The sequence below is a fragment of the Podarcis melisellensis genome (assembly GCF_964234715.1).
Source record: "Podarcis melisellensis genome assembly, chromosome: 5".
NCBI lineage: Eukaryota > Metazoa > Chordata > Lepidosauria > Squamata > Lacertidae > Podarcis > Podarcis melisellensis.
The window spans coordinates 97,201,125-97,225,728 of NC_138537.1; the positions used below are offsets into that span (position 1 = coordinate 97,201,125).

Genomic DNA, 24,604 nt, shown 5'->3' on the forward strand with positions numbered 1-24,604 from the left:
GCCCACAGGAAATGCTCTGTTCCCAGCTGGCAGAGAAAGAAAAAAAGCAGGAGTGGGGTTGTTTTTTTGTAAAAGACTAGGCACAATCCTGCCCCTTTTAACGCTCAACAGGAAATGCTCTGTTCCCTTCCACTGAAATCAATAGGACTTGTAAGTGCTTAACTCAGGTTGGATCAAGCCCATTTTTTCTGCTTCAAATAAGGGCTCTCCTACTTGAGAACTTGCTGGTTCAGATGGGGCTGCAGCATTTCACTAAATTCACTAAATCAATCAATTCACTAAATTCACTAAATCAATCAATAAGCTAGAAAAAGGTTAATGGGGCAGCAGAGTTGACATTTTTTGAACTATTTTAGTGCAAATACTTCTAAAAGTTGCATGTGGCAGGAACCATTTTTGAAGAAACATTGCCTTCTCTCACACACAGAAGATAATGCATTTTCTAAGACAGCACCTGCTGTTCCCACCTGTCTGTAGGATGACAAAGAAAGCATTTCCTTGTCAAATCTCTTGGTTTCATTGTTACAACTGTAATCCTGTACCAGTTTACCTTGTAGTAAGCCCCTCTATGAGCAGGTATGGAATTCCATTGCCACAGTTTTTAAGTGACCAATGTCCCCATCTTAGGTAGCTCATTAAGCTTTCAACCATCAAGCCATAAGCTGAAGCTCAACAGTCCTTGACCCCCCCCCCAGCATAGTTTTCACCTACAATGTTGAAATGATAGCTGCATTCAGACATTAACCACGCTGTGCATAAACTGTGTGCTGGTGCATGCAGTTCAAACTCTCGCTTTTTGCCCCCTTCCTCCCTTGAGCAGGAAAACAAACAGAATGGCTCACTTAGTGTTACGTCCACACCAACGCTCACTGAAGATAAATGAACAAACAGCCATGACCTAAAGCTGACGTCACAGTTTGGGAGAAACAAATGGCCTGAATGGAAAACTAAGCCAGCCACTCTTTGGTTTGTTCACCTGCCTGATTGGTTTACTCCTGGTAAAGCTGTGAGAACTAGCAGGCAGTTCATGCTCAGTACAGTTAAACAAGCCACATCTTGTGGCCTAGAACTAAGTCTGACTGTGGAGAGTACCATTAAACTCAGTAGAAAGACCTATAAGCGAGTGGTTCCAAGATTGTGGCCTTGTTTAGTAATACTTCCTGCAGTTTAATCATTGCAAATTATTCCTGTACTTCTAATTTGAGCATATTCTTTCTACTGCATATTTTTGTCCTTTTGTAATTGCTTCAATTGTGATTATTCTTGCTATTCTATTCTATTTTACTTTCTTAGCTCTGGAGATTAAAAGAAAAAGGAAGCAGCATCATATGGCTGAATGGCATAAAAATGTAAAAAAAAGAAGTGAGAATACTCTAATTAGCAAATTATCACTCTTTTCAGTAGATTTTCAAAGCTTTTGAAAAGAGATTAGCTGCTTTGTGCTTTAGTACAGGCTTTTGCTATCAGATCGAATGCTTAATTCTAGAGCCATAGGAGTGTGGCATACAAAAGGTAGCCGCGATTGCATAAATACAATGAATACAAAAAGATCTGCCTGGCCCCAGAATTAGAGTTAATGGTTCTGGTGCAAAGCTCCGGGTGCAGAGTGGTGGAACACCTGTACAGGTGAGCTGCCTCTGTGTCAGAAGTGCCACTGGAATTGCATGCAGGAGGCTGCTCCTGATGCTGAAATCTAGGAGTTTCATGCATCTAGAAAGCTTCTCAATCAGGCCATCAGTGTGCAATGACAATCCATTGTAAGCAGGACTGGTCTGCCCGTGAGGCAAACGGAAGCAGACACCTTGGGTGGTGGAATCCCGCAGGGCAGCACCTCCATGCAGGCCTCACCCATGCCTGCTGCAAAAGCTTGCCAGAAGCCACGCCATCATGTGACCCTGGTGAGTCTTGGGGGGGGGGCAGCAGGGAGGGCCACCCCTAATTGCAAGTAAGGGTGTGGTCTCCAGATCCAGCAGAACTTAAGTGGGATTTTTATCGAACCAATGCAAAGGCCCAATTTGTGCATCCAAACTGCGACACAGCTTCATTGTCCAACTCAAAATGCAAAGGTAGCTTAACAATGCAGAGAATTATGGCTAAGATGCAACTGGTCATACATTGACTCTTTGTGCAGAAATGTGCCAAGAGACTACACAGCTATGGGAAGTGAGCATTCAGTCTACAGAGTGTTCATCACCTGATCTGAACAAAATATCAAAATAAAAGATGTTGTACGTAGCAGGTGTTGATAACCAGGCTGTGTCAAGCTGTGCTTTAAAATAAAAAAACAAAAATATCCGAGCCTGGTCTTTTTAATAAGGGTGCAGAACCCCATCTCACTCTGCAGCTTATTTTTTTGCTTTTGAAAGAGCACAGTGGACTAATTTTCAAAGGAGAGGGGGAACCAATTAAAAAAAATTCACTGGTCAGGGATGAGAACCATAAAAAGCAACACGGTCCACCCACCACACATAGTGGACTATCTGAAATGTGATCACCCCTGTGGGTTGTTACGGCCTGCCTTGGGACTGCAGCAACAGTTTGTGTGTCAAACATTTATTTATGAAGAGTTTCACAAGAGTTAATGCCAGCTTTTTTACAGAGAGAGAGAGAGACAGAAACTTAAGTTGAAGAGATAACAGGAAATCTCAATGCAAAACAATCCACATCAGCTTGAATGACCGAATAAATTTACATTTACCTTGCGAAAATCAGTTTTATTCAATTTCCCACTAGCTTGTTTGCTAAGGGCAAGAAAGCCATCTCTAACAGTAGCTTCCTGTTGCAGGATACTTTCCCTCAGCCTTTCAATTACTTCATCAACAGATCTATTCTTAGCGAATTTGTAGGCATAGTCTTCAATCTGTTTCATTCTAAAATTGGAAGATTGGCAACAAAGAGAAGCATCTTAAATATGGTACCATAAAATATTTGATTAAACATTAATGATCTGTATTTCTGCAATAATAGAGAGCAGACGCCCACCAGAAGCTGTGCATAAAGCACCAGTTGTTTATAAAACTATAATTATCAGCTCCTCAGATGTCAATGGCTACATGGTCCGTTTGAAAAGAGAACCAGTGAAGAGTCAATTTTGGCAGTGAATCCCAGAGTTGTGAGAGTCTCTAACTGGTGTAATGTTAGAGAGTGGTTGATGTTTTCCTGATAACAGCATTTTTATCACTTGACCTAGACCTCCCAGCGCACACAGAGCTTTGTGCATGTAGACAGCTCCATTCATTGAAGCAAAGGTATCTGTATTACAAAGAAATGCACACATGGACTTATGACTCTCTAAAAATAAACAAAGTAGACCTTAAAGGTTAGCAGAGTTTTGTTTGCACATCTTGGACATGGGCATGTTAGCCAGTTTAGTGGGTTAAGAAGTTGGCATATGCCATGGAAGGCTTAGAGGGCACACCTGTCAGGTTTCCTCAATCAACTCAGATAAAACCCAGTCTAGTGTCACCTACTGACAAAACTAAAAAGGGACGCGGGTGGCGCTGTGGTAGGGCTTGCCGATCAGAAGGTTGGCGGTTTGAATCCCCGCGACGGGGTGAGCTCCCATTGCTTTGTCCCAGCTCCTGCCAACCTAGCAGTTTGAAAGCACGTTCAAGTGCAAGTAGATAAATAGGTACTGCTCTGGCGGGAAGGTAAATGGCGTTTCCGTGTGCTGCTCTGGTTTCCCCAGAAGCCGCTTAGTCATGACCCTGGCCTGTGGCCAAACGCTGGCTTCCTTCGCCAGTAAAGTGAGATGAGTGCCGCAACCCCAGAGTCGTTTGTGACTGGACTTAACTGTCAGGGGTCCTTTACCTTTACTGACAAAACTATAGAATGAAACGGTCCACACAATATGTGTGTGCATCACACTGAATTATTTTGCCTGCAACAGCTATACCAACATGGAAGAGCTGTGTTTTGTTTGGGAGGCTGAAGCTCTCCCATTCAGTAGATCTGATGTTCACCACGATATCTGCTAAGACACTGTACAGAACAGAAATGAACATAACCATAATACACTCAGCCTAAACCTATCAGCTACCAGCTCAGCGTTCAGGTCTTTATAATATTCATGCTGCACATGGAAGTGAGGGGCAGATGGGGCTCGTCAACCTGGGAAGGTTGCCTATCTAGGAGGAGAACTCTGATCCTAAACCTCTGCTGCCTTGCGGGATAGCGTCAGGAGAAGAAAGGGATAAGGAGTAAACCCTACATGAATTTGGAGTGCAGTCCCTAAGATGGTTGGGTGATGCTTTGTACACCTTATTCCTGCAACACTTGCAGCCAAGCTGGTGCCCAACATCTTGCTCTGCTTTCCTTTGGACCCCATCAGTCATCTGGGCAGCAGGACTTCCATACACACTGCCCAAGCTTGAGCCCTGGGGAGGTCACTTTGGTGCTTCACTTCGGTGAAGTTTGACTTCACCCCCGTGGGCACACGCCATTCTCTCTTGAGACAGACAGATGCTAACAATACTATTAATCTCTTGGTTTTTCTAAAGGATTCTTTTATGCTATTCCATGAAGAAGCATAGATCCGCAGCAAGGACATCTTGCATGGATTTAATCACTGTGTAGCGCCAAGTGGTTTTGAGGCTTTTTGTACATGAACAACATACGTACACACAAACACGAATACTCAACATTCTGGCACACCAAGAAATAGAAGCCTGGGTGAGTGCTATGCAGATAGCAGCAGGCTTAATTCTCAGTTACTGAGCAGCCCTCATTATGTCCCTAAGTTCAGCTCTTTACTTTGTCCCACATAGGTGAGCAGGTGTGTCTCACTTCTATGGAGAAAAGTAAAGCACTGAACTGCGTTGCACTGCGAACAGAACCTAACCCTTGTCCCTGATATCTCTATCACATGACCATGCCAAGAGCATCTATGAGGATCCTTGTAAATTCCTTTCACATGCAAGCCACCCATCATTATTAGAATGGGGGGGGGCATGTCATGAAACTGTCTGGCAGGAGACTCAGGACCAAGTAATTGTGTGCACAACACAGAATTCACTGATGGACTTGATTGCCACAAGATGTGGTGGTGACCAATGCTTGGATGCCTTAAAAGAGAAAGCAGATATACAAGGGAGAAGCTGGATGTTCTTTTTCAGACAAAACCAGTGGCGTAGCGTGGGTTGTCAGCACCCGGGGCAAGGAAAGTAATTTGCGCACCCTAACCCTAACCCCCAGATGTTGCGCCCGGTGTGGCCGGCCCCCCTGCACCCCCCACGCTACGCCACTGGACAAAACGGAAGAAGAAGGTCAAGAGAAGCCTTAAAAGTTTTGATAAGGCAAAAAAACCAAAACAAACAACAACAACCCACCCATGGTGAGTTTCACATACTTTGTTTCTCTGTATTTGGCAGTGAACGGTCTCCATTCGCAATCATGTACACAGTACCTTTCTGAAAAGTCTGACTGCTTTTTTTCTTCTCTTTGACTTCCCCGGGATGAAGGTATGCTAGCGAGAACAGTTAATTCTTTTGGCAAATCGGCAACTCCTAAACTATGTAAGAGCATCCTGTACAGGACCCCTTCTGAAGTGTCATCTTGATATTTCTGGTATAATCTGGGGAAAACATATTTAAAATAGTTAGGCCATAACATTTTCTTTCAGTGTTCGTCTGTGTCGCTCCCTAGGGTTCTTTTGGTCAGGTTCCAAGAAGGGTTAATCTGCCTTGGCCTGTAACAGAAGAGATAGGTAAACACTAGCAGTTAGGACTGAGATGACTATCATTCCTTAAGATAATGGGAGGTCAGAAGATGCTCAGATGATTGCCAGTGCTAGCAACCCATAGCCCAGGGGTCAGCAGCCTTTTTCAGCTGTGGGCCGGTCCACAGTCCCTCAGACCATGTGGTGGGCTGGACTATATTTGGGGGGAGAGAATGAACAAATTCCTATGCCCCACAAATAACCCAGAGATGCATTTTAAATAAAAGCACACATTCTACCATGTAAAAACACGTTGATTCCCGGACCATCCGTGGGCCGGATTGAGAAACTGATCTGGCCCCTGGGCCTTAGTTTGCCTAGCCATGCCATAGCCCCTACTCTTTCCTTCTGCTTTGAGAGGCAATTCTCACCTTAGTAAACCAAGGGATAACTTCTTGGGTTGCACTTTTTATATCTGGGATGGTCTCCTGAGTCTGAATTAATTGCCTTATAATTTGGATAAATGCTTGTTTTTAACCTTAAAATCTAGTTGACAGAGAAACATTGTGAATATTTTAAACAATGATCCAGACTACTGTCTGGATCAAAGCAGGTAACAGCATTTTGCTCAACACAAAATTGGCAATTATTTAACTATCGTATAAACACCACATGGTTTGTATTTTGTTTATATTATTACAGCTCTGAAAATTATATCAGAAAATAACTTTAGATTTTGTTTTTATGTAAGAAAAAAATATCCTTGGTTATTACATTTAAAAGCAAAAATTAAAGTTGAGAGGTGAGCAGAATTACAACTGAAGATAGCTTCACAATGAAGCATTGTAAGAACAAGGTACATTGGAGTCCAATTAAAACAGAAGTCCCCCTTGCAAAAGTGCCGTCTACAAGTCAGTAAGAATGTTGAGTCTAGACATATGAAAAGTCAGAAAGATATTTGTTCTTTTTTCTCATTGCCAAAATCTTCTTTTGAAACAGGATTCAACGAACGTTCAGTCCCTCTGTCTTGTTATGAAACCTCCTGCACATGCTTTGCAGGGGGTTGGACTAGATGACCCTTGGGGTCCCTTCAAACTCTACGATTCTACAATTCTATGACAATCAATTCCAGTGTATTTGGTGGAGTCACGTCAATTTGACTTATGTGAAAATGTTGCAGTGTGGATCTGGAATCCCTTGTCAGTTCAGTGTTTGCAAATGAATACTGCCATCCACTGTTCCATGGAGTAATCTGATTAATATTGACAAAGGCCACACAAATTAAAATCCAGATGGACAGAAATACAGACTTTCTTGAATGTCCTGGTCAGTCACTTCTCTCTGAATCCTGATAGTTTAACTTAGTTGCTGCCAAACAACATTAAAGACTGGCTATGAAGTTAAAAGACAACCTAGGCACATCCAGTAATCATAATCGTCAATATATTTTATTGATGTGTGTGTGCATGTTTGTCCTTATATACATACGGAGCTTTAGCTAACTACCTGAATAAACAGGATATCATATTTTTGTGCCTAAAGTGCCCAGCACCTGGCACCAGACCTATATATGATGTGCAGCAGAGCCATTGTAAGCTACGAAGGAGAAGGAATCACAAATTCAAGTAATGCAGCTGGATAGCTCAGTTGGTTAGAGCACGGTGCTGAGAACCCCAAGGTTGCAGGTTTGATCCCCAGTAACAGACAACTGCCTATTCCTGCATTGCAGGGGGTTAGATTAGATGTTCCTCAGGGTCCCTTCCAACTCTATGATTCTACAGTTCCATAATCAATGATGGATAAGCACCAACTACATTCCTGTTAGGCTAATTGTCAAATCGCTTAACCTAGAACGCAGCAGAAAGTCTGGAACCGGGTCCAGAGTTTAAAGCTAAAACACCCAACCAGCAGAACTTGTCATGCTGTCCAATCCTGCAATGGATACATCATATGTATCCTGCTGACAATGACCTGGTTTGCATGTCACACTATGACCTAGCACAAATACGAAAGCTCCCAAGAAAGAGCTTTTTTTGCCACTGCACCACACTGAACTAAGCCAAGGTTTGGCTGGGTGTGTTGTCTGAATCCAGGCTCCTGATTAAGCTCTCTCTAGACTAACCGTGAGCTGTAACCAAAATTTCACACCTCGTGGATAGTCTGGAGGCATTTTAGCTTTCGACTTAGTGCAGCATGTGAACTGTGCTTTACCTCTTCGCTTCCCAAGGAGGTCAGCCTTAATTTTTCAAAAGCAGTCTGCTACCACCACACGATTATGGAGAAATGTATGGGGGAGAACTCAAGAATGAGAGAGGGATTGTTTCTGTGTTTGGGTTGGTCCTTTGTCCTTGTCTAAAGCATTTCTACTCTCAACTCTCCTTCTTTTCTCTGCCCAAAATATTCGCAATTCAGCAAAAACCTAACTATTGCCCTTTCAGAGGCATACCACAATTTGTAGAACACAAGTACCAGGCAGGCCATTGAAGTTCACAGGTTCGCGAATCTTGGGGCCTGCCAGCCCCTCAGTTCCCAAGGCACATTCCTTCCCCATCTTCCAAGTATCCTTCTCACCTTCCTCCTGTTTTATATGTCATATTGCAAATCACTTTGGGATGCTTTATGGGAAGTGATTGATAAATGAAATAAATAGTAACAATAATCTAGTTTGACCCTAACTAAAGAGTGTAAAGCTTAGTTTCCTGGCTATATGTCAGAGAGAAAGAGTTGAGCCCTGGGTAGAAGTGAATCTTTATGTTCAACTTGTAGCCACTCAAGTCAATAGAAAATGACTCAGTGAGGTAAATCGTGGCTCCAGTGTCATTAAAGGTAACATTTTTATGACTCTCACACCCCCTCCTTTGTCGTATTTGTGCCAAAGACTGAGATAAACAGATGGAGCAGGTAGGTTGGCTCTGGATGAGATTAAAGCTATCAACATACAGCTCAAAACTGCGGCAGACAGGTGAGGAATTAACAAAAAACAAACAAACCCAAAAACTGGAGATAGAACAGCAAAAAGAGCAAAACACACATCAGAGCCTTTTTTTTTTCATAAAGTGCCCACACACAAATTAATCCTATTTTGGTAGCAATGCTGAAAGCAATTGATTGTGATGGGATGCTGAGACTCGTTTGGGCAACTGGGAATTGGGTTCCCATGGGAACTCAGAAATGGATGGATGGATGGATAGCTAAAAATGCTCCGCTGGAGCCCAACAGCAAGAACCAAAAAGTTCCAGGGCCAATGTGAGGATGCGTCAATATCATAAGCGTTTCTACTACATGCAGCACTTGCAGCAATCTAAGCTAATGCATCAGCCAAATTGCCAAGAAGGTCAGAAGGCAAACTCAAGCAAGGTGGTGGGGACTGTGTGGTATGGCTATCTGCAGAAAAGGTGTCACCTTGAAGTCTCCTTCAATGGCTTGGATAAGGGACGGCCTTTCCTCAGACTGACATTAAGCTTCCCCTGGACAGAGGCTCATCTTGTCTTGTTTTCTGCAATTGACTACATTGGGAAAATCAACGAACACCTAATTTTAGTCTTGGATGAGATTTGTCCCTTCCAAACAGGGCTTTACTGAGTCCCGTGGGAAAGCTTTGTGCATTAGTGCTGCACCTATGCTCAGGCTAGATAAAGCTCTGTTTTTTTCAAGTGTGCGTATGACATCGAGAAGCCAAGAAATTCAACTGCCTAACAAGGAGTTTCAGAGCTAAGATTAAAATGGAAAATGAAAAGCAAACCAACAACTTACGCGATAAAATGGTCGTCAGTTAACGAGGGACAGTAGAGGAGAAGGACTTTTCGGAAATTATTTCTGCTGATGATGCCGTTATTTCGAGGATCAAATGCCTGCAAAGCTTTGCTGAATTCATTCCAGTACCCTTTGATCTGCTCAGTTAGGACATCTTCTGCCTAATATGCAACCATTTTGATGAGGAAATTCAAATATTTACAAACGGTTCAATAGATAATTATGCATTTAAGTACTTGGAAAATCTTGATTTACTGTTCAAAAAACTTTGTGTTACTTACAATGTGCCACGCCTCAAGGACAGAAGTTGGTTTTTTTGCCTTCTTTGACCCATTAATCATTTTTGAATCTGTCTAATTGGGTAAAAAAGCACTTGAATTACAACCTTTCCACCATACTATTTCCTAAATGCAGCACAAGAGCAAAGGCAACAGATTTTTGTGTTTGAAAATTAAATAGAAAGTAATACATTTTGTAATATACTAGGAAAAAGAAAAAACCACAGGGATACAAAAATGAATGAAATAATGCCATGATTCTACGATTGGCCTCTGGTGCCCCCTCCCACCTGCTGTGCTCACACAGAAAATGTGGATAATGGGAGCCTGAGTTTCCATGAAGAACTCAGGAATATGTGCCAGGTTGTAACTCCCTATGCAGCTGCACAGCCACTTGCTGTTTTGGGATGCACACACAGAACTGTGTGGCAGATGACTGGCCCAGAAAGTGTGCAGAGGCTGTCAGCCATTCAGCTCAAGAACTGAAGAAAGGCTCCCAGGCAAATGCATCGAATCAGGAGTTCCAACTTGGCCCCATGACCGTGAATGCCATGCAGCATGCATTGCCCTGGCACTGAAATTTGTGGGTGCCCGGCCCCTTCATGGGGAATTTTGAGGGTGCTTGGGCGCCCAGGGAGCTGGCACCTATGAACCAGATTGCATCCTTTAAAAACAGTTACTGAAAAAAAGGGAAGGAATTCAACACCATACTACTATGATTTTTCAGTCAGTGCAAGCCTTTCTTCTTGACAGATGGAGCTATCCTCCTTTTCCTGATCTTGTACGCTGTCCCAACCCTTTAGAAGAAATTTTGGGGAGGCAGGTGGGGAGGAGATGGGTTTTTCCTTCTGCTGGGCTTAGAATGGCTCAGTCAACAGCAGCCCCACTCCTGAATGGAGTCAGGATCTGGAATACCACTTTATGCTGGCTTCCTTTACACCAGCTTCTTGGGTATAGGATTGCTCCGTCTCAAGGACAATACTTAGAGCTTTATAAGATGTGCTTCAGGGCATTAGAAGTGAAAACTACTGTGCTGATTTGAGTCTGAAAGCATTGGGGAGCCAGTGCAGAACTCGGACCAAAGGTACCTCATGTTGTTGGAAGCCTTGTTCAGGAGATGGGCTCCATGCCACACTTCCATTCTCCAGGAGCAGCTATTTTAAGGGGGGGGAGCACCGCAGCTGCCTCCTTGGTTTAGGAAGTGTTGGAGCAAAGCATTTGCAAGGTGGGGTATGCAAACTGAGAATTGTCTCACGCTGCATCTGATCTTCTTAAATGTTCTTGCGAAAGAAATGGTGGTGCTTTGGTGCACTGATTCCTCTGCCAGACTTAGGCAAATGACTGTCTCTGCTGTTCCCTTGCTCCTTGGCCACCACCAAGGGGCAAGGTGAAAATCTGCCATGTGCTACAGCCTTTGTTTATCCAGCTCAGGTTTCATGTGACTCAGTCTTAGAAGTGTTAAACAGTAGGAATATGTTAACTGCTTTAGAAGCAAATAACAATTCAGGAACAAGCATTTGAAACAACTTTAACTTCCATTAAAACTAGATTTCTTTTCAATAATTTAGCTATATTCAAAGCACAAGATTCTACTGAAACTTGTTTGAATCTCTCTCTCTCTTATTCTCATACACAGGTTCTAGTGATAATAAATGCTCAATCTGTAATTGCATTTGTAATGGCTTTTAATCAAACACAATAAATAAATGATTGACTGATAAGAATTGCTTACTAGAGATTCCTTTTCTTCAAACAGATTTAAAAATTTATTGTAGCTGAGCTGCCCAGTGTGTTCTGGGTCAATGATCTTGGTTAGTTCTTGAAAATCATCATCACTTATTCGGAACATGATGCAATCCAAAATGCGACGGAGCTCATTTCTTGTAATTTTTCCATCCTGATTCTGGAAAGGTGCAGAATGTATAAAAGAGCATTTAGTCCTATTTTACTGGGCAGTGACATTAACCTCTTTAATTCTCCTGTACCGTATTTAGGAGTCTTTATTTTGGTTTAATTTTTGTTTTACTGTTGCTTTAAATGGATGGTTTTATGCTTCTGTCCACATTTGGAACTGATTGAAAAGTCACTAATCTCTAAATAAGTGACTATTCTACCTTTTGCTGGCCAATACCACTTGAAATATATGTGCCTGAATGCCAGTGTTTCCAGGCTGATTTTTTATATATGTATAAAAAAATCACACTATTTCTTGCTCTTAATATTCTTATCATTGCATTTTTCTCAAAGTGTGTACATGGGATCTTGCTAGGGCAATGCAGAAGGCATTCTAGGATATCATCTAACAGTATGACCCTAGACAAGTTACTCAAAAGCAAGTCCCAATGGGCCAATGAAAATATTTTTGATGAGCAAATCATGCAGTCATAGGCCAGTCAAATAAGAAGACATAGAACAAGTACACTAAATGGATGCCATGCACGCTACACTACAGCTTACTATTGATAAAACTACAACACACTATAAACAAATGTGAAAATATGCTGAGAAATGAATGTTCAGCAACTGATAACATTGCTTGTCAAAACTGACCAACAGACAGGACTGAATTTGTGCCAGGGCTCAATAGGGTGAGTCCCAGCAACTGTTTTCAATCCAAGGGCTGAATCCAGCATCTTTCTTCCTAAAAACTAAGCACCACCGACAGTTTAGAGGTGTTAATTTCATAAAACTCTCTTGATGGAAATAAGGGTATAGAACAATGCACAGGAAATCATGTACAAGGGTGGCGTGGGAACCATAAAATGCCTGTGCACTCATTTAGCACGGTATCCTGTTCTGCTGGGGCTTGGAGCCTGCAAGGGATGTGCAAAGGACTATCAGGGGCCAAGCAGATCAGGACCATGGCCAGCTCCCACTGGGTCCTGGCAGCTGAATGAGAGAAGATGCTTTCTCAACCAGGGACCAGAGTCATCAGAGGGCTTAATAATCCTGGCATGGCCTTTGCTTCCTATAGCTCTGACCTACTGTAAGAGCCATGGCAACATTTAGCTTATTCTGCAGTTGCATGTTCCTGTGCGGTTGCGCATCTGGAGAGAATGCAGGGAAGTCCTCTTCTGATTCTGAGACAGGTGGGAGAGTCACATCCTCAGGCTGGGACTGTGTAGGAGATGCTAAGGGTTCTCCCTCAAGTGGAGCATTTGTGTTTACACATCCTCTAGACCCAAGGCCTTCTAGTGCAAACGGGGGACCCTGAGGCAGGGGGCCTACCATGGCGCATGTGTGGCTGTGAGGGAAATGCTGTGATGCAACCAAGGCTGGAGAGAGCTGGAGACAAATGCTTTCAAGTCCCTTCGTGCTGCATCTGAGAAAGGAGGAAAATGAAATTCCCACCCACCTACCCTCTCTACAATGCTGCTTTGTAGGAATCAGGGAGGAAACTGATCTCATTGTCTCTGCCCAGTTGTGGCTCCAACACTACTCTCCCGGTGGCTATTTTCCCTCCCCTGCTCCATTGAGATGATTGGAACAATGCTAGTACTTGATAAACCACCTCACGTTTGGTTTTTCTTTCCTACAGAGAGCCAAAGTGACTGTAATAATACAGCAAACAAATTTATTCATAGTTAACTTTTAATATATTTATTTTCTAACCAATGGTTCTAAACCATTCCTGTGCTTTAAAACCATTTCCCACAGAGGCTGATGTTACTTCATTAGTTCTGGAGATGAAGCCTTTCCAGGAGGAAAATAGTTACACTGTTAGGGAAGTGATGTGTGGAAATATCCACCATCTCATGAGCAGGTGAGGAATGGAACGGCTATTTCACTCAGCCCATCAAGCCACGTTCCTCAGCCTCATTCCAGACTCTAAGCTATGAAAGAGACCATCCACCTCTACCTGTGGCAGCCTTGGGGGAAATGCTGCGCTTCCTTGTGAAAGCCAGCTGCCGATGTTTTAGTCCAAAGGGGGCCAAGTGTCCCAGTTTATGCTTTGGGAGTAGCAACAAAAAAGGAGGAGGGATGTAAAAGGTCCTATTTGCAAACCCTTCTGTCTCCAGGTAGGGTTGGGTACGGACTCCCTTTCTGAAACTTTGGAGAGCCATTGCCAGTTAGGGTAGACAGTACTCAGCTAGATGGACAATAGCTGCACTCAACAGGAACCAGCTTTTAGGTAAGAACTGAGCCATTTGTTTGGACCACTCAGCTTTGCTTGGCAGGGCACACCAAACCAGTATTGTTTCCAAAATCTCAAACTGCACTTTTCTGGTACTGTGTTCAAAGTCCCAATTAATACAAAGTCACAGACTCTGAATGTTTGAAGTAAGTGTCTGGGCTTTGCCAAAATCTGACTATTAGGATGCTCGTCAGCAAGCATTTATGCTAGAGTGAATCTAGCACAGGCATAGGCAAACGTGGCCTTCCAGATGTTTTGGGACTACAACTCCCATCATCCCTAGCTAACAGGACCAGTGGTCAGGGATGATGGGAGTTGTAGTCTCAAAACATCTGGAGGGCCGAGTTTGCCTATGCCTGATTTGGCAGGTATGAGGTTGATCTCTGACACTAATGCGGCTGCAGCAGCCAATCGCTTCCTCTGAACTTCTACACTTGCCTAGAAATCAAAAAGATGTACTGGCTAGATCACTTCCTGAGAAATATAGCCTTACAGACTTCACCTTTGAACTATAACACCTGAACCGGAAAGTGGTTCACACTAGCCAGAGACAGCTTCCCCACTGAGACACACATATGCACAGGACTGCCTTAGGAGGGGGTCACTAGGTTTGTGGGCAGAGAGTGTTCATGCTGTCAACATTTACGTGAACTGACGCCTCCACCTTGGGGCTGTTTGCATCTCTGCTGCAATTTGCAGTGCAGACTATCTCTGTATGAAGGACCACCAGCTAGCATGAGCAAACCCTAAATTTCCTGCAGCCAACATTTTCTTTTATCTCAAATATCTCTTGTCTCCAAATAATTTTCTTCATTAAAGCCTTTAGCTCTCTGCAATTTCAGTGGGATTTTAATCTCTTGCTTGAATGAGGGGCTTAATCTACTATGCGCTCCCATTATCCACTGTGGTATGTGAAACTGCGAGTTCTACTTTGTAAATTGTTAGGAGAATTCTCTCTTTTGTGAGGGATTTAGTGCACAATTGATGTCGCCAGAGCTGGTGCAAAAAGAGACAGAAATTGCTATGTAAGTCAAGAATTGCAATCTAGCGTTTATATACAAATCTGTAATAAACATGCCACTAGGAATTTTGAAGATATGCCTACCGCTCATTTAGTTGCTGCCATCCAGACTATGAAAGCTTTAATTTGCTCTCTAGTTTATTATTTGCTTACCAAATCCAAAGATATCACTCACACAATTTTTAAGATACAAAGTTGTATCTAGCAGCCTCTGTTTTTGTGCTACCTCCACATGCATTTCTCCTCAAATTGCACTGGCCAGACTTGGCATGACATGCATTATGAAATGCCATACCAATCACTGGATGTGTGGTTTAAACTGTAACCTTGCAATCCTGCTTCTAGTTACACCTTACACAAAAGCCCCTTGAACTCTATTTGTGTGCCTATCCTAATTCAGAGTAAGGACACAGTTTCCTAGAGAGTTACCGTATTTTTCGCTCTATAGGACGCACTTTTTCCCCTTCAAAAATGAAGAGGAAATGTGTGTGCGTCCTATGGAGCGAAGACACCATAGCCCCGTGGCCATCTCCCGGCTGGAGAGGTGACGCGCGGCTATGGAGGCTCCTGCCATAGCCGCGCGTCACCTCTCCAGCCGGGAGAGCGCGTGCGGAGCTAAAGCAGCCCCCCGCGACCCTCTCCCGGTTGGAGAGGTGACGCGCGGCTATGGCAGGAGCCTCCATAGCCGCACGTCACCTCTCCAGCCGGGAGAGCGCGTGCGGGGCTAAAGAAGCCATAGCCCCGCGATCCTCTCCCGGCTGGAGAAGTGACGCGTGACTATGGCAGAAGCCTCTCCGCTGCGCCTTTCCGCTGCTCCCTGACCTGGTCTTTGGGGCTGGTGGTGGGCTTCCCCCCGCCAGCCCCAAAGAGCAGGTCGAAAGGAACCTGAAGCCTAGAGAGCGAGAGGGGTCGGTGCGCACTGACTCCTCTCGCTCTCCAGGCTTCCAAGGTAGCCGCCTGAACGCACCTTAAACGGCACCTTGTTTTAGAGCGGGAAAACAAGAGGGGGAAAATTCTCCCACTCTCTGCGCAGCGCTTCCTGCCACTTCGCTGAAGGGGCGCTGGGCAGAGAGCGGAAGAATTTTTTCCCCTTGTTCTCCCCCCTCTAAAACAAGGTGTGTCCTATTGTCCGGTGCGTCCTATGGTGCGAAAAATACGGTATCTCTGGGTTATCCTCGCCAATTGGGAATCACATGGTGAATGTGTTAATGGGGAAATGCTGTCAGGTGTGTCTGTGTGTGGACAGTGTGGTCTCCAAGCTTTCAGCTCAGTTCTCCATTCTCTAACACAAACTTTCAAATGCTTCAGATTTCAAACACACTAATCTACCTAAGTCAGATCAAAACAAATCTGTGGGATAAACTATGTTTACTCAACGAACAGGAAATTGGGGAAATGATAGAGGATAATGGAGAGCAAGTCGAATCTTGTATTGGAACTGTCCCTGGATATTTCAAACAGGGCTGGGTAAAATTCACACAGAAACCCCTTTGTGAGACCATTCCTCTCCCATGAATGGAGGTGGGGGGGGACAGCAACACCGACTTTTGTGGGAAGCTGCAACCCTTCTAAGGTAGCAGGAGGCCCTAATATTTTGACAAGGTCTCCAAGGATTTAAAGGTAAAGCTAAAGGTACCCCTGCCCGTACGGGCCAGTCTTGACAGACTCTGGGGTTGTGCGCCCATCTCACTCAAGAGGCCAGGGGCCAGCGCTGTCCGGAGACACTTCCGGGTCACGTGGCCAGCGTGACATCGCTGCTCTGGCGAGCCAGAGTTGCACACGGAAACGCCGTTTACCTTCCCGCTGGTAAGCGGTCCCTATTTATCTACTTGCACCCGGAGGTGCTTTCGAACTGCTAGGTTGGCAGGCGCTGGGACCGAGCAGCGGGAGCGCACCCCGCCGCAGGGATTCGAACCGCCGACCTTTCGATCGGCAAGTCCTACGCGCTGAGGCTTTAACCCACAGCGCCACCTGCGTCCCAAGGATTTACCCCCCCCTTAAACACTCTCTTTAACAAAAGCAGAATCACTTTGAATACCGAATACAGGCTGGGCTATACTCTGCATCCTGGGTAGGGTGCCCTTTTAAAATGTGGACCGGTATGGCCCTGGGAAGGAAGTGGCAGCCATCCCGCCCCCCAAGAATGTATCTGGGAACAGTACGTCAAGTTTTTTAAAAAGCAAAAACAAAGCACAAATCCTCAGTCAACTTGTTGAAATATAAGTAGCCACAACCCACCGACACACTTTCATATCCCTACCTGAAAGTTTTTCACCTGATCCCAAAGATTTAGGTTTTCAACCTATCCAAAAAGCACTGAAAAGTGCCCCCTGTGAATTTCCAGCTTGACTTTTTAAAAAGTAAGTATGAAGTCTTTTTATTCACAGACATGTAAAGAAAATTACGCCAGCTCTTCAAAAATCAGATATACAGATTTAGGTATAGCTGGAGATATGAATGGTATATTAAAATTGCAGTGGTACCTCGCAAGACGAAATTAATTCGTTCTGCGAGTTTTTTCGTCTTGCGAGTTTTTTCGTCTTGCGAAGCACGAATCCTGTGCTGAATTTCTTCCTCAGTCGCTCAGGCTCCCCCCTCGCTTTCAACCGGCCACCATGACCGTCAAGTTGCGCTCGGGTTTCTACCTGGGCAAAAAGTCCGCTGCGCTGCTGGCGCTGCTCTTGGCTGCGCTGCTCTTGGTGCTGCTGGAGCTGGCTATCCTGTACAGGCGCTGCGCGCAGGATTTGGAAGGGAAAGGCGCCGAGGCGGCGGTGCCCACAGACGAGGCTTCTGCCAGCGCCGACCCCTCCGCGCGGCCGCCCGGCGCCTGGGACGTAAGAAAAAGGAAACAAACTTGCAAGACGTTTTCATCTTGTGAAGCAAGCCCATAGGGAAATTCGTCTTTCGAAGCAACTCAAAAAACGAAAAACTCTTTCGTCTTGTGAGTTTTTCGTCTTACGAGGCATTCGTCTTGCGAGGTACCACTGTATACAGATAATTACAATGAAAACAGCAAATCCAGTCCTTTCATTACAAGTCCTCAGTTCCCAAAAGCCTGTTGGAACAAGAAGGTCTTCACCAGCTGGCATAGGGCAAGGAGGGAGTCAGTCTGGCTTCTCCAGGGAGGGTCTTCCAGAGCCCCGCCATGTGTGCCAGTGAGGGAGGCCGGGCCAAGAAAAGGGCCTCTCCTGAAGGTCTCAGAACCTGGATTGGTTCATATGAGGGGAAATGGTCTTTCAGATAGCTTGGGCCTAGGCCTAGGGTCTCCCAGAATTTCTATGGGCCCACTGCTGCATGGGTTATTATTACACATGATAATGCATCGCTGTGAGGCAAACCTGGTGCAGCTAAAATCTTGAGATGAAAATTAAAGATATATGAAGGGCCTCCCAGGGGGAAGCAAAGAAAAGATAGGTAGCATTCATAAGCAACTGCTCTCACTCTGTCCAGCATAAGGAAGGCCTTCTTCAGAGATAAATAAGCATCTTGAATATGTCCATGCAGCTTCAAGAGAATACGGTCACTCGATACATCTTGGTCCAATTTTCTTATTCTGTAAGAAGAAGACAGCGACTTGAATTCACTCCTCAAAAGGAGAACAAAGGAGGCATGTTAGGTGTTGAGACGATGTCTTAGGTAGCCATGTATCTTAAAGCTCTGCTTTGAACTTCTAACTTGGGACTACAATTCCCATCATCCCTGACCACTGGACCTGTTAGCTAGGGATGATGGGAATTGTAGTCCAGAAACAGCTGGAGGGCCAAGTTTGGCCATCACTGTAACCAGTATCTTGATCTATATCTAGACAGTGCAGTGGAATAATGCTTTCGGGTACCATTGAGCCAGGAGTCCAAGTGCTGTGTCTGGGAGTGGGAGCCAGGACAGGGCTGTGTGAGGACGTTCCTTTTTTTTAATATTGTTAAAATAGTTCATCATTAATAAACATATATTACAGATATACAAGCATACAAACATACATTTCATACAATCCTTAAAAGTGTTCAAACATACCTACACTCATTCCCACAGATAATTCCTTTTCCCATCACCATCCATCCCCCCTCACCCCACCTTTGTGTTAGACTTCCAATCTAATCAATTGCAATTTCTTTCCACTTCTATTACTTTCTTTCACACACCTTTAGCCTAATTTCATACTTCTTTTTCTATTATACATTGTTATCCATCTTATTCAGTATTTCAGTGTTTGAAACGGAACTTGTTTATTCTAATAGGAGTTCTGATTTTTCAATATGGTTTTGCAAGACGTGTGAAGACGTTCTTGTCTGTCCTGAATTGTCCAACACTCAGCTTTGTTGGGAGTCCACTGCGGACTACTTTGGTCACAGCTGTGAGGAAAATGTCATATAAATAACTAAATATATTTAATGTCTACAGTAAGCTTATGCAATTGCATGAAAACTAAGAACAGGGTCTCCAAAACACAGCCTCCGGGTGACAACCATATACTACAAAGCAGTGGTTTTCAAACTGTGTGAGGTTCTTGAGAAGTTTACTAGGGGTTCCTCAATGAAAGATCAGTAATGGTGGGCACACTCCCCTTTAACATGACTATGATGGCTGAGGCTGATGAAAAGTTAGTGTCCAAAACAACTTGGGGGTGGGCACAACATTGGAGAAGGTTCCTGTAGGACAACTTGATTAGGATCAACCTTTGCTGATATTTCCCTGCAACAGGCAGGTGCAGCAGTGTGTTGGGTCTTTTCCAGATCACACTACCAGTTCACACAAAGTAAGAGAGGACCCACAATCCTAAACAGGCACAGGGATTCCATAAAAACATGGGGGTAAGCAAGCCAGTGATAGTAGAAAGTCTTAAAACCACTGCAGCAAATTATTTGAGGAACAAGGTTTCAAATTATTTCTTGGACTTCTTGAGACATGGGTAAACACCTCCTATGAAGTTTTAAGTGTTATGTATGTCTAAAATAGGAACGTGGGTGGTGCTGTGGGTTAAACCACGGAGCCTAGGACTTGCTGATCAGAAGGATGGCGGTTCGAATCCCCGCAACGGGGTGAGCTCCCGTTGCTGGGTCCCTGCTCCTGCCAACCTAGCAGTTCGAAAGCACGTCAAAGTGCAAATAGATAAATAGGTACCGCTCTGGTGGGAAGGTAAACGGCATTTCCGTGCACTGCTCTGGTTCACCAGAAGTGGTTTAGTCATGCTGTATGCCGGCTCCCTCGGCCAATAAAGCAAGATGAGCGCCGCAACCCCAGAGTCGGCCACGACTGGACCTAATGGTCAGGGGTCTCTTTACCTTTACCTTATATGTCTAAAATATTTAATAGAATGAACACAAGTATCACAGTTATGCTTGTGATGGAGCCAAGATTTGCTGTGGCCTGTTTTCAAGTGTATCGTCTGCGGCAAACACAAGGTTGGTACCCCAGCAGAACCGTGGGCTAAGAGCAACAAATGGAACCCCTCTCTTACCTGTGGTGTTTCCTCGTAGGAGCTGCCAGGCTTGTATCAAATGTCATGGGGTCTTGAAACCTGTCTAGAAATTTCTCCCATGCCATATTTTTGGAAATTTTTATTCCAAACCTGGTAAATTAAAAAAAATGCACTCATGTTTAAAAATTGTACTCTATCAATAAGATTACATGAAAATTATCAAAACTGAGTTATGAATCTGGACAGAATCTGTCATCTGAATCTACATTGTCCTATGTGATGGTGGGGCCCTGAGGCAGTAGAATAGGTTTTACTACTTCACTGTGAAAAGAACAATTACTCTTAGTTGGCATATTGCATGCTGCCTTAGCTGAAAACCACTGTGTTCAAGGCATTGGTCAGCAATATAAAAAGTTCCGTTTTGTTTGATCTGTGGTGGCAACTTCACTGACAATGCAGTTACTATCAACAAACATATGCATGATAGCTGAACAAGGTTATCTTGTTTTAGCAAGGGCTACAGTTGCTATACCAGTCTATGCTGACAAATAGCTTTTCTTTGCATGAATGGCACCTTGGCATCCAAAATATAAGCTGGATCTAACAGCAACTCAAGCTATGAAACTGTTCTTTAAGGAGGAAAGAGCAACACAGTCCAGAATCAGTGATATCTCCAAAACTATCAACTAAAAGTAGCTTCAGCTACCTGGAATAAGTTTCCATTAATTAGCCTGGGTTCATCACCTCTAATCTTCTGATTCTGATGTAAAACATCACAGACAACTTCACCCAGTAGTTTCAAGTAGGCATTGAATAGTACAGAAGACAAGATAGTACCCTTTGGAATACCATGGTACCAAACTCAAGCACCCCAGGACCACCTTCCTACTAGGGAGCAACAGAAGCACAAATAGGGCAAATAGGATGCCTCCTTATTTTCATCCCTAGGGGACGCAGGTGGCACTGTGGGTTAAACCACTGCACCCTTGGGTTTGCCAATCGAAAGGTCAGTGGTTCGAATCCCCGTGATGGGTTGAGCTCCCATTGTTCAGTCCCAGCTCCTGCTCACCTAGCAGTTCGAAAGCACGTCAAAGTGCAAGTAGATAAACAGGTTTTGCCAGAAGCGGCTTAGTCATGCTGGCCACATGACCCAGAAAAACTGTCTGTGGAAGTGGACAAGTGCCGGCTCCCTCAGCCTGTAAAGCAATATGAGCGCCGCAACCCCAGAGTCATTCACAACTGGACTTAATTGTCAGGGGTCCCTTTACCTTTACCTTTATTTTCATCCAAGGCAGGCAATCTAGAAGATACCATGTTTGAGATCCAGGAGAACCAACAGCCTTGTACTAACCCATCACTCACCCTTCTCACGTCCAACAAGGCAACCAAGCAGTAGGTTGAAATGGGGTTAGATAATTTGTTCCGTCACCTGGGGTCAGAAATTGTGCAGCCACTCAAGCACCTTGCCCCCCAAAGTCCTCAATCGCCCAAGAGTTGTTATAGTTATTTGGTCCAAAACGTATTTTAAAGTGTGGATTCGTAACTATGGTGGCTGGGACCACTCACTCTAATAGAGAGGACAAATAAGCTCAGGATACTCTGAGACTACCTCTACCAGCTCAAGTTAAAAGACATTTGGGCAGCTTTGGTGGATAGTACACCAACAGAATCCCTGTATTTTATGGAGACCTGCCACCAGGGATGAAACACTCTAGGCCTGAGAGCTGTGAGGGTCTGGTGACAAACATGGACTTACATTAATATACTTATGGCTAAACCAATGGCAATCAACTTTAAGCGGATGTGGCCTGTGAACCGCAAAAAAGTTTTATTTGCTGTAGTGTTTGCTCTCTTTTCCGTGGTTATTTCATTTCAGAAATCAAGGGTAAGTAGGCCTCAGTGGCAAAATTAAGGAGAGGCAATGGGCAAGGGAGACCTTTACATGGTAATCAAAACCATTCTAAGAAATATTCTCCAGCAGAACATGAGCTGATCATATACAATTCAAGATTTTATACCATTAAAATGTCTAAAAAAGAGACATCCATAAAACGTTCATGCATAAATATTACATTCATGTAATAAATATTACAAATGTTTCCCTACCACCTTATGTAAAACAGGAGAAATATTTAAAAGCAGGGTCCCAATATGTTGAGCACCCTCAGGGCAGAGGGCAAAATTCATTATAACTTCCTCTTTTCAACAGGATTAACTTTTATTCTTGAAAAAACCAGAGGATGGCCTTTGTCACTGAATTCACAGCTTTGGAATTGCATTATCTGAGCAATATCACCTGGAATATCAGATGCAGACTAGGACACCTCTGTTTATAGCATCATTAAAATGACACGGTGTTTTCCCATGCTTAGAAGGAGAAAAGGTTCCCCCTGGAAAACTGCAAGCAGAGATTGTCACAATTATGTGGATGCATTTAAGGGCAAAAAAATTGAAGTGACAGGACAGTAGCAGCAATATCTTCAGCAAAGAAGTAATTGATCCTCACTACAGTTGGTAGTGAATTACTCCAAGTCATTTATGATTTATTTGCTGAATGTGCAATGTAATAAGGTCATGGCAGATTCAGACTCTCCCTCAGCACACACTAGTATGAAATGTTTATTAGCAGTGAGGCATTTAAACTTCAAAGGAGCACATAATGAATTGTGAACTGATTTTCACAGCTCATTCTTTTCTTCTACTTCACAGAATTCAATTTCACTAGAATTCCATCCAAATGGACACATTCTGTCTTACTATTTTATTTCATTTGTTTCATGTTTGTATTTCCAAATAGCAGTGATATATTATTTTTACACACACACACACACACAAATGTATATGTAAAGACTTATAGCCTCAGTGAAGCCCTCAAAATGGCTTATAAGATAAACCCCTCCTAGTGGTGCAGCAGTAAAACTGCTAGGACATTTGCAAAGCTAAGAAAGGTTTCAAATTGGATTGGGGACGGCTTGTTGAGATTCCTGAATTGCAGGGGGTTAGACTAGATGACCCTCGGGGTCCCTTCCAACTCTTCAATTCTGGGATGCTATGAAAATCCCATTCTGGCTCATCAAGCTCCTTTCTTCAGTAATGTCAAAATGCCACAAATAACTGGATGGAGTTAACTAATTAGGAGCATTTACTGTTCTACTGATGTGGCAGGGATAGCCAACCATGGAAGGTCCTGCAAACTGGACCTCAGGTTCTACACAGCAAAATCTATGAAATACATCACCAGATCAAAGAAGCAGCATTATGAAAACATGTCAAAAGGATGAAATAGGGTGGTGGTGGTAGAATATATAAAGGAAAAACAGCGTAACACTTACCTGTTCATTAGCTCTTGAAAAACATCACTTTGTATTGGAAATATAAAGGTACTAAGGACTGATTTTAAATATTCCAGAGTAACAAATCCACTCCGTCCAACATCAAATGCTCTGAAGGCTTTTACAATGTCCTCATATACCACACGCAGCTGTAAAGAATACAATTTATAGTGTTTTCCTCCTAGGGTTTTTTGTTTTTTGTTTAGGCAGTAGTAGTTTACAAGACTCACAACCTCCCCTCTCCTGGAAATGATCACAAAGCTTGTCCTGCAGGCTCTGATCATCAAATGTGTAACTGAGAACCTCACTGACCGCAGTCTTCTTCCGCACATAGGTTCAAGTGGCAAGGCAGCTGAGCTCCAGAAGTGGAAGAATCTTCTAAGAATTTATTCAGTGTTCACATAGACAACCAGCCAGCTGGAGCTATCAGCGCCACAATTGGGATTATTAAAACACGCCATTGGAATTAGAAAATGATTGGAAAGTGTTGGTGTACGCAGTGATCAGGACAGCAAACTGTACAAATACTTAAGACCATTATGGGTGAATGAGCACACAGAAATTATAAGAAATGGCAGAGGTTGTCTGAACACATATTTGCTCCCTTCTAAGGCTTTTGCTGTCAGGAAAGAGCCAGTGTTCAGACACTTCAACCTATACCTGAAGAGTGCTTTGTACATGAAGCCCTATTCCCACTCGGATGAAAAAGCCCTGCCGACTGTATTCATGCCACACCTCAGATGGTGGCACAAACTTGTTGAAGGAGCAGTGGTGTTGATCCGAGTGCATGGGGAGAAACGTATGGAAGAAACTGGACCTCAGAACCCCCAGGTCCCTATCTGTATCAGCAACTTGTATAGGCTAGGGGGGTGGTTCAAAAAGTATCTACATGGTGCTTAGAGAATAACGTGCACCTAAATATTAGTAAGACAAAGGAGATGGTGTTGGACCTCTGGAGGAAGAGAGGGGAACCTGCCCCATTGTATATCCGGGGGGGGGGGGCGCTGTGTGGA

At 43.8% G+C, this 24,604-nt stretch overlaps 1 protein-coding gene across 3 annotated transcripts in view; it reads right to left on the reverse strand.

The window, feature by feature from the left end:
- The window catches only part of EFCAB6 (EF-hand calcium binding domain 6), a 108,414-nt gene that overhangs the window by 47,806 nt on the left and 36,004 nt on the right, over window positions 1-24,604 (reverse strand). For all 3 annotated transcript variants that reach the window (XM_081911692.1, XM_081911691.1, XM_081911693.1), the window contains exons 9-16: window positions 23,592-23,740; window positions 20,299-20,409; window positions 18,285-18,396; window positions 11,420-11,590; window positions 9,691-9,762; window positions 9,410-9,570; window positions 5,405-5,572; window positions 2,699-2,870 (exon numbers count right to left, since the gene is read on the reverse strand). In XM_081911692.1, coding sequence (XP_081767818.1) covers window positions 2,699-2,870; window positions 5,405-5,572; window positions 9,410-9,570; window positions 9,691-9,762; window positions 11,420-11,590; window positions 18,285-18,396; window positions 20,299-20,409; window positions 23,592-23,740 — 1,116 coding nt within the window. The remainder of the gene's footprint in view (window positions 1-2,698; window positions 2,871-5,404; window positions 5,573-9,409; window positions 9,571-9,690; window positions 9,763-11,419; window positions 11,591-18,284; window positions 18,397-20,298; window positions 20,410-23,591; window positions 23,741-24,604) is intronic.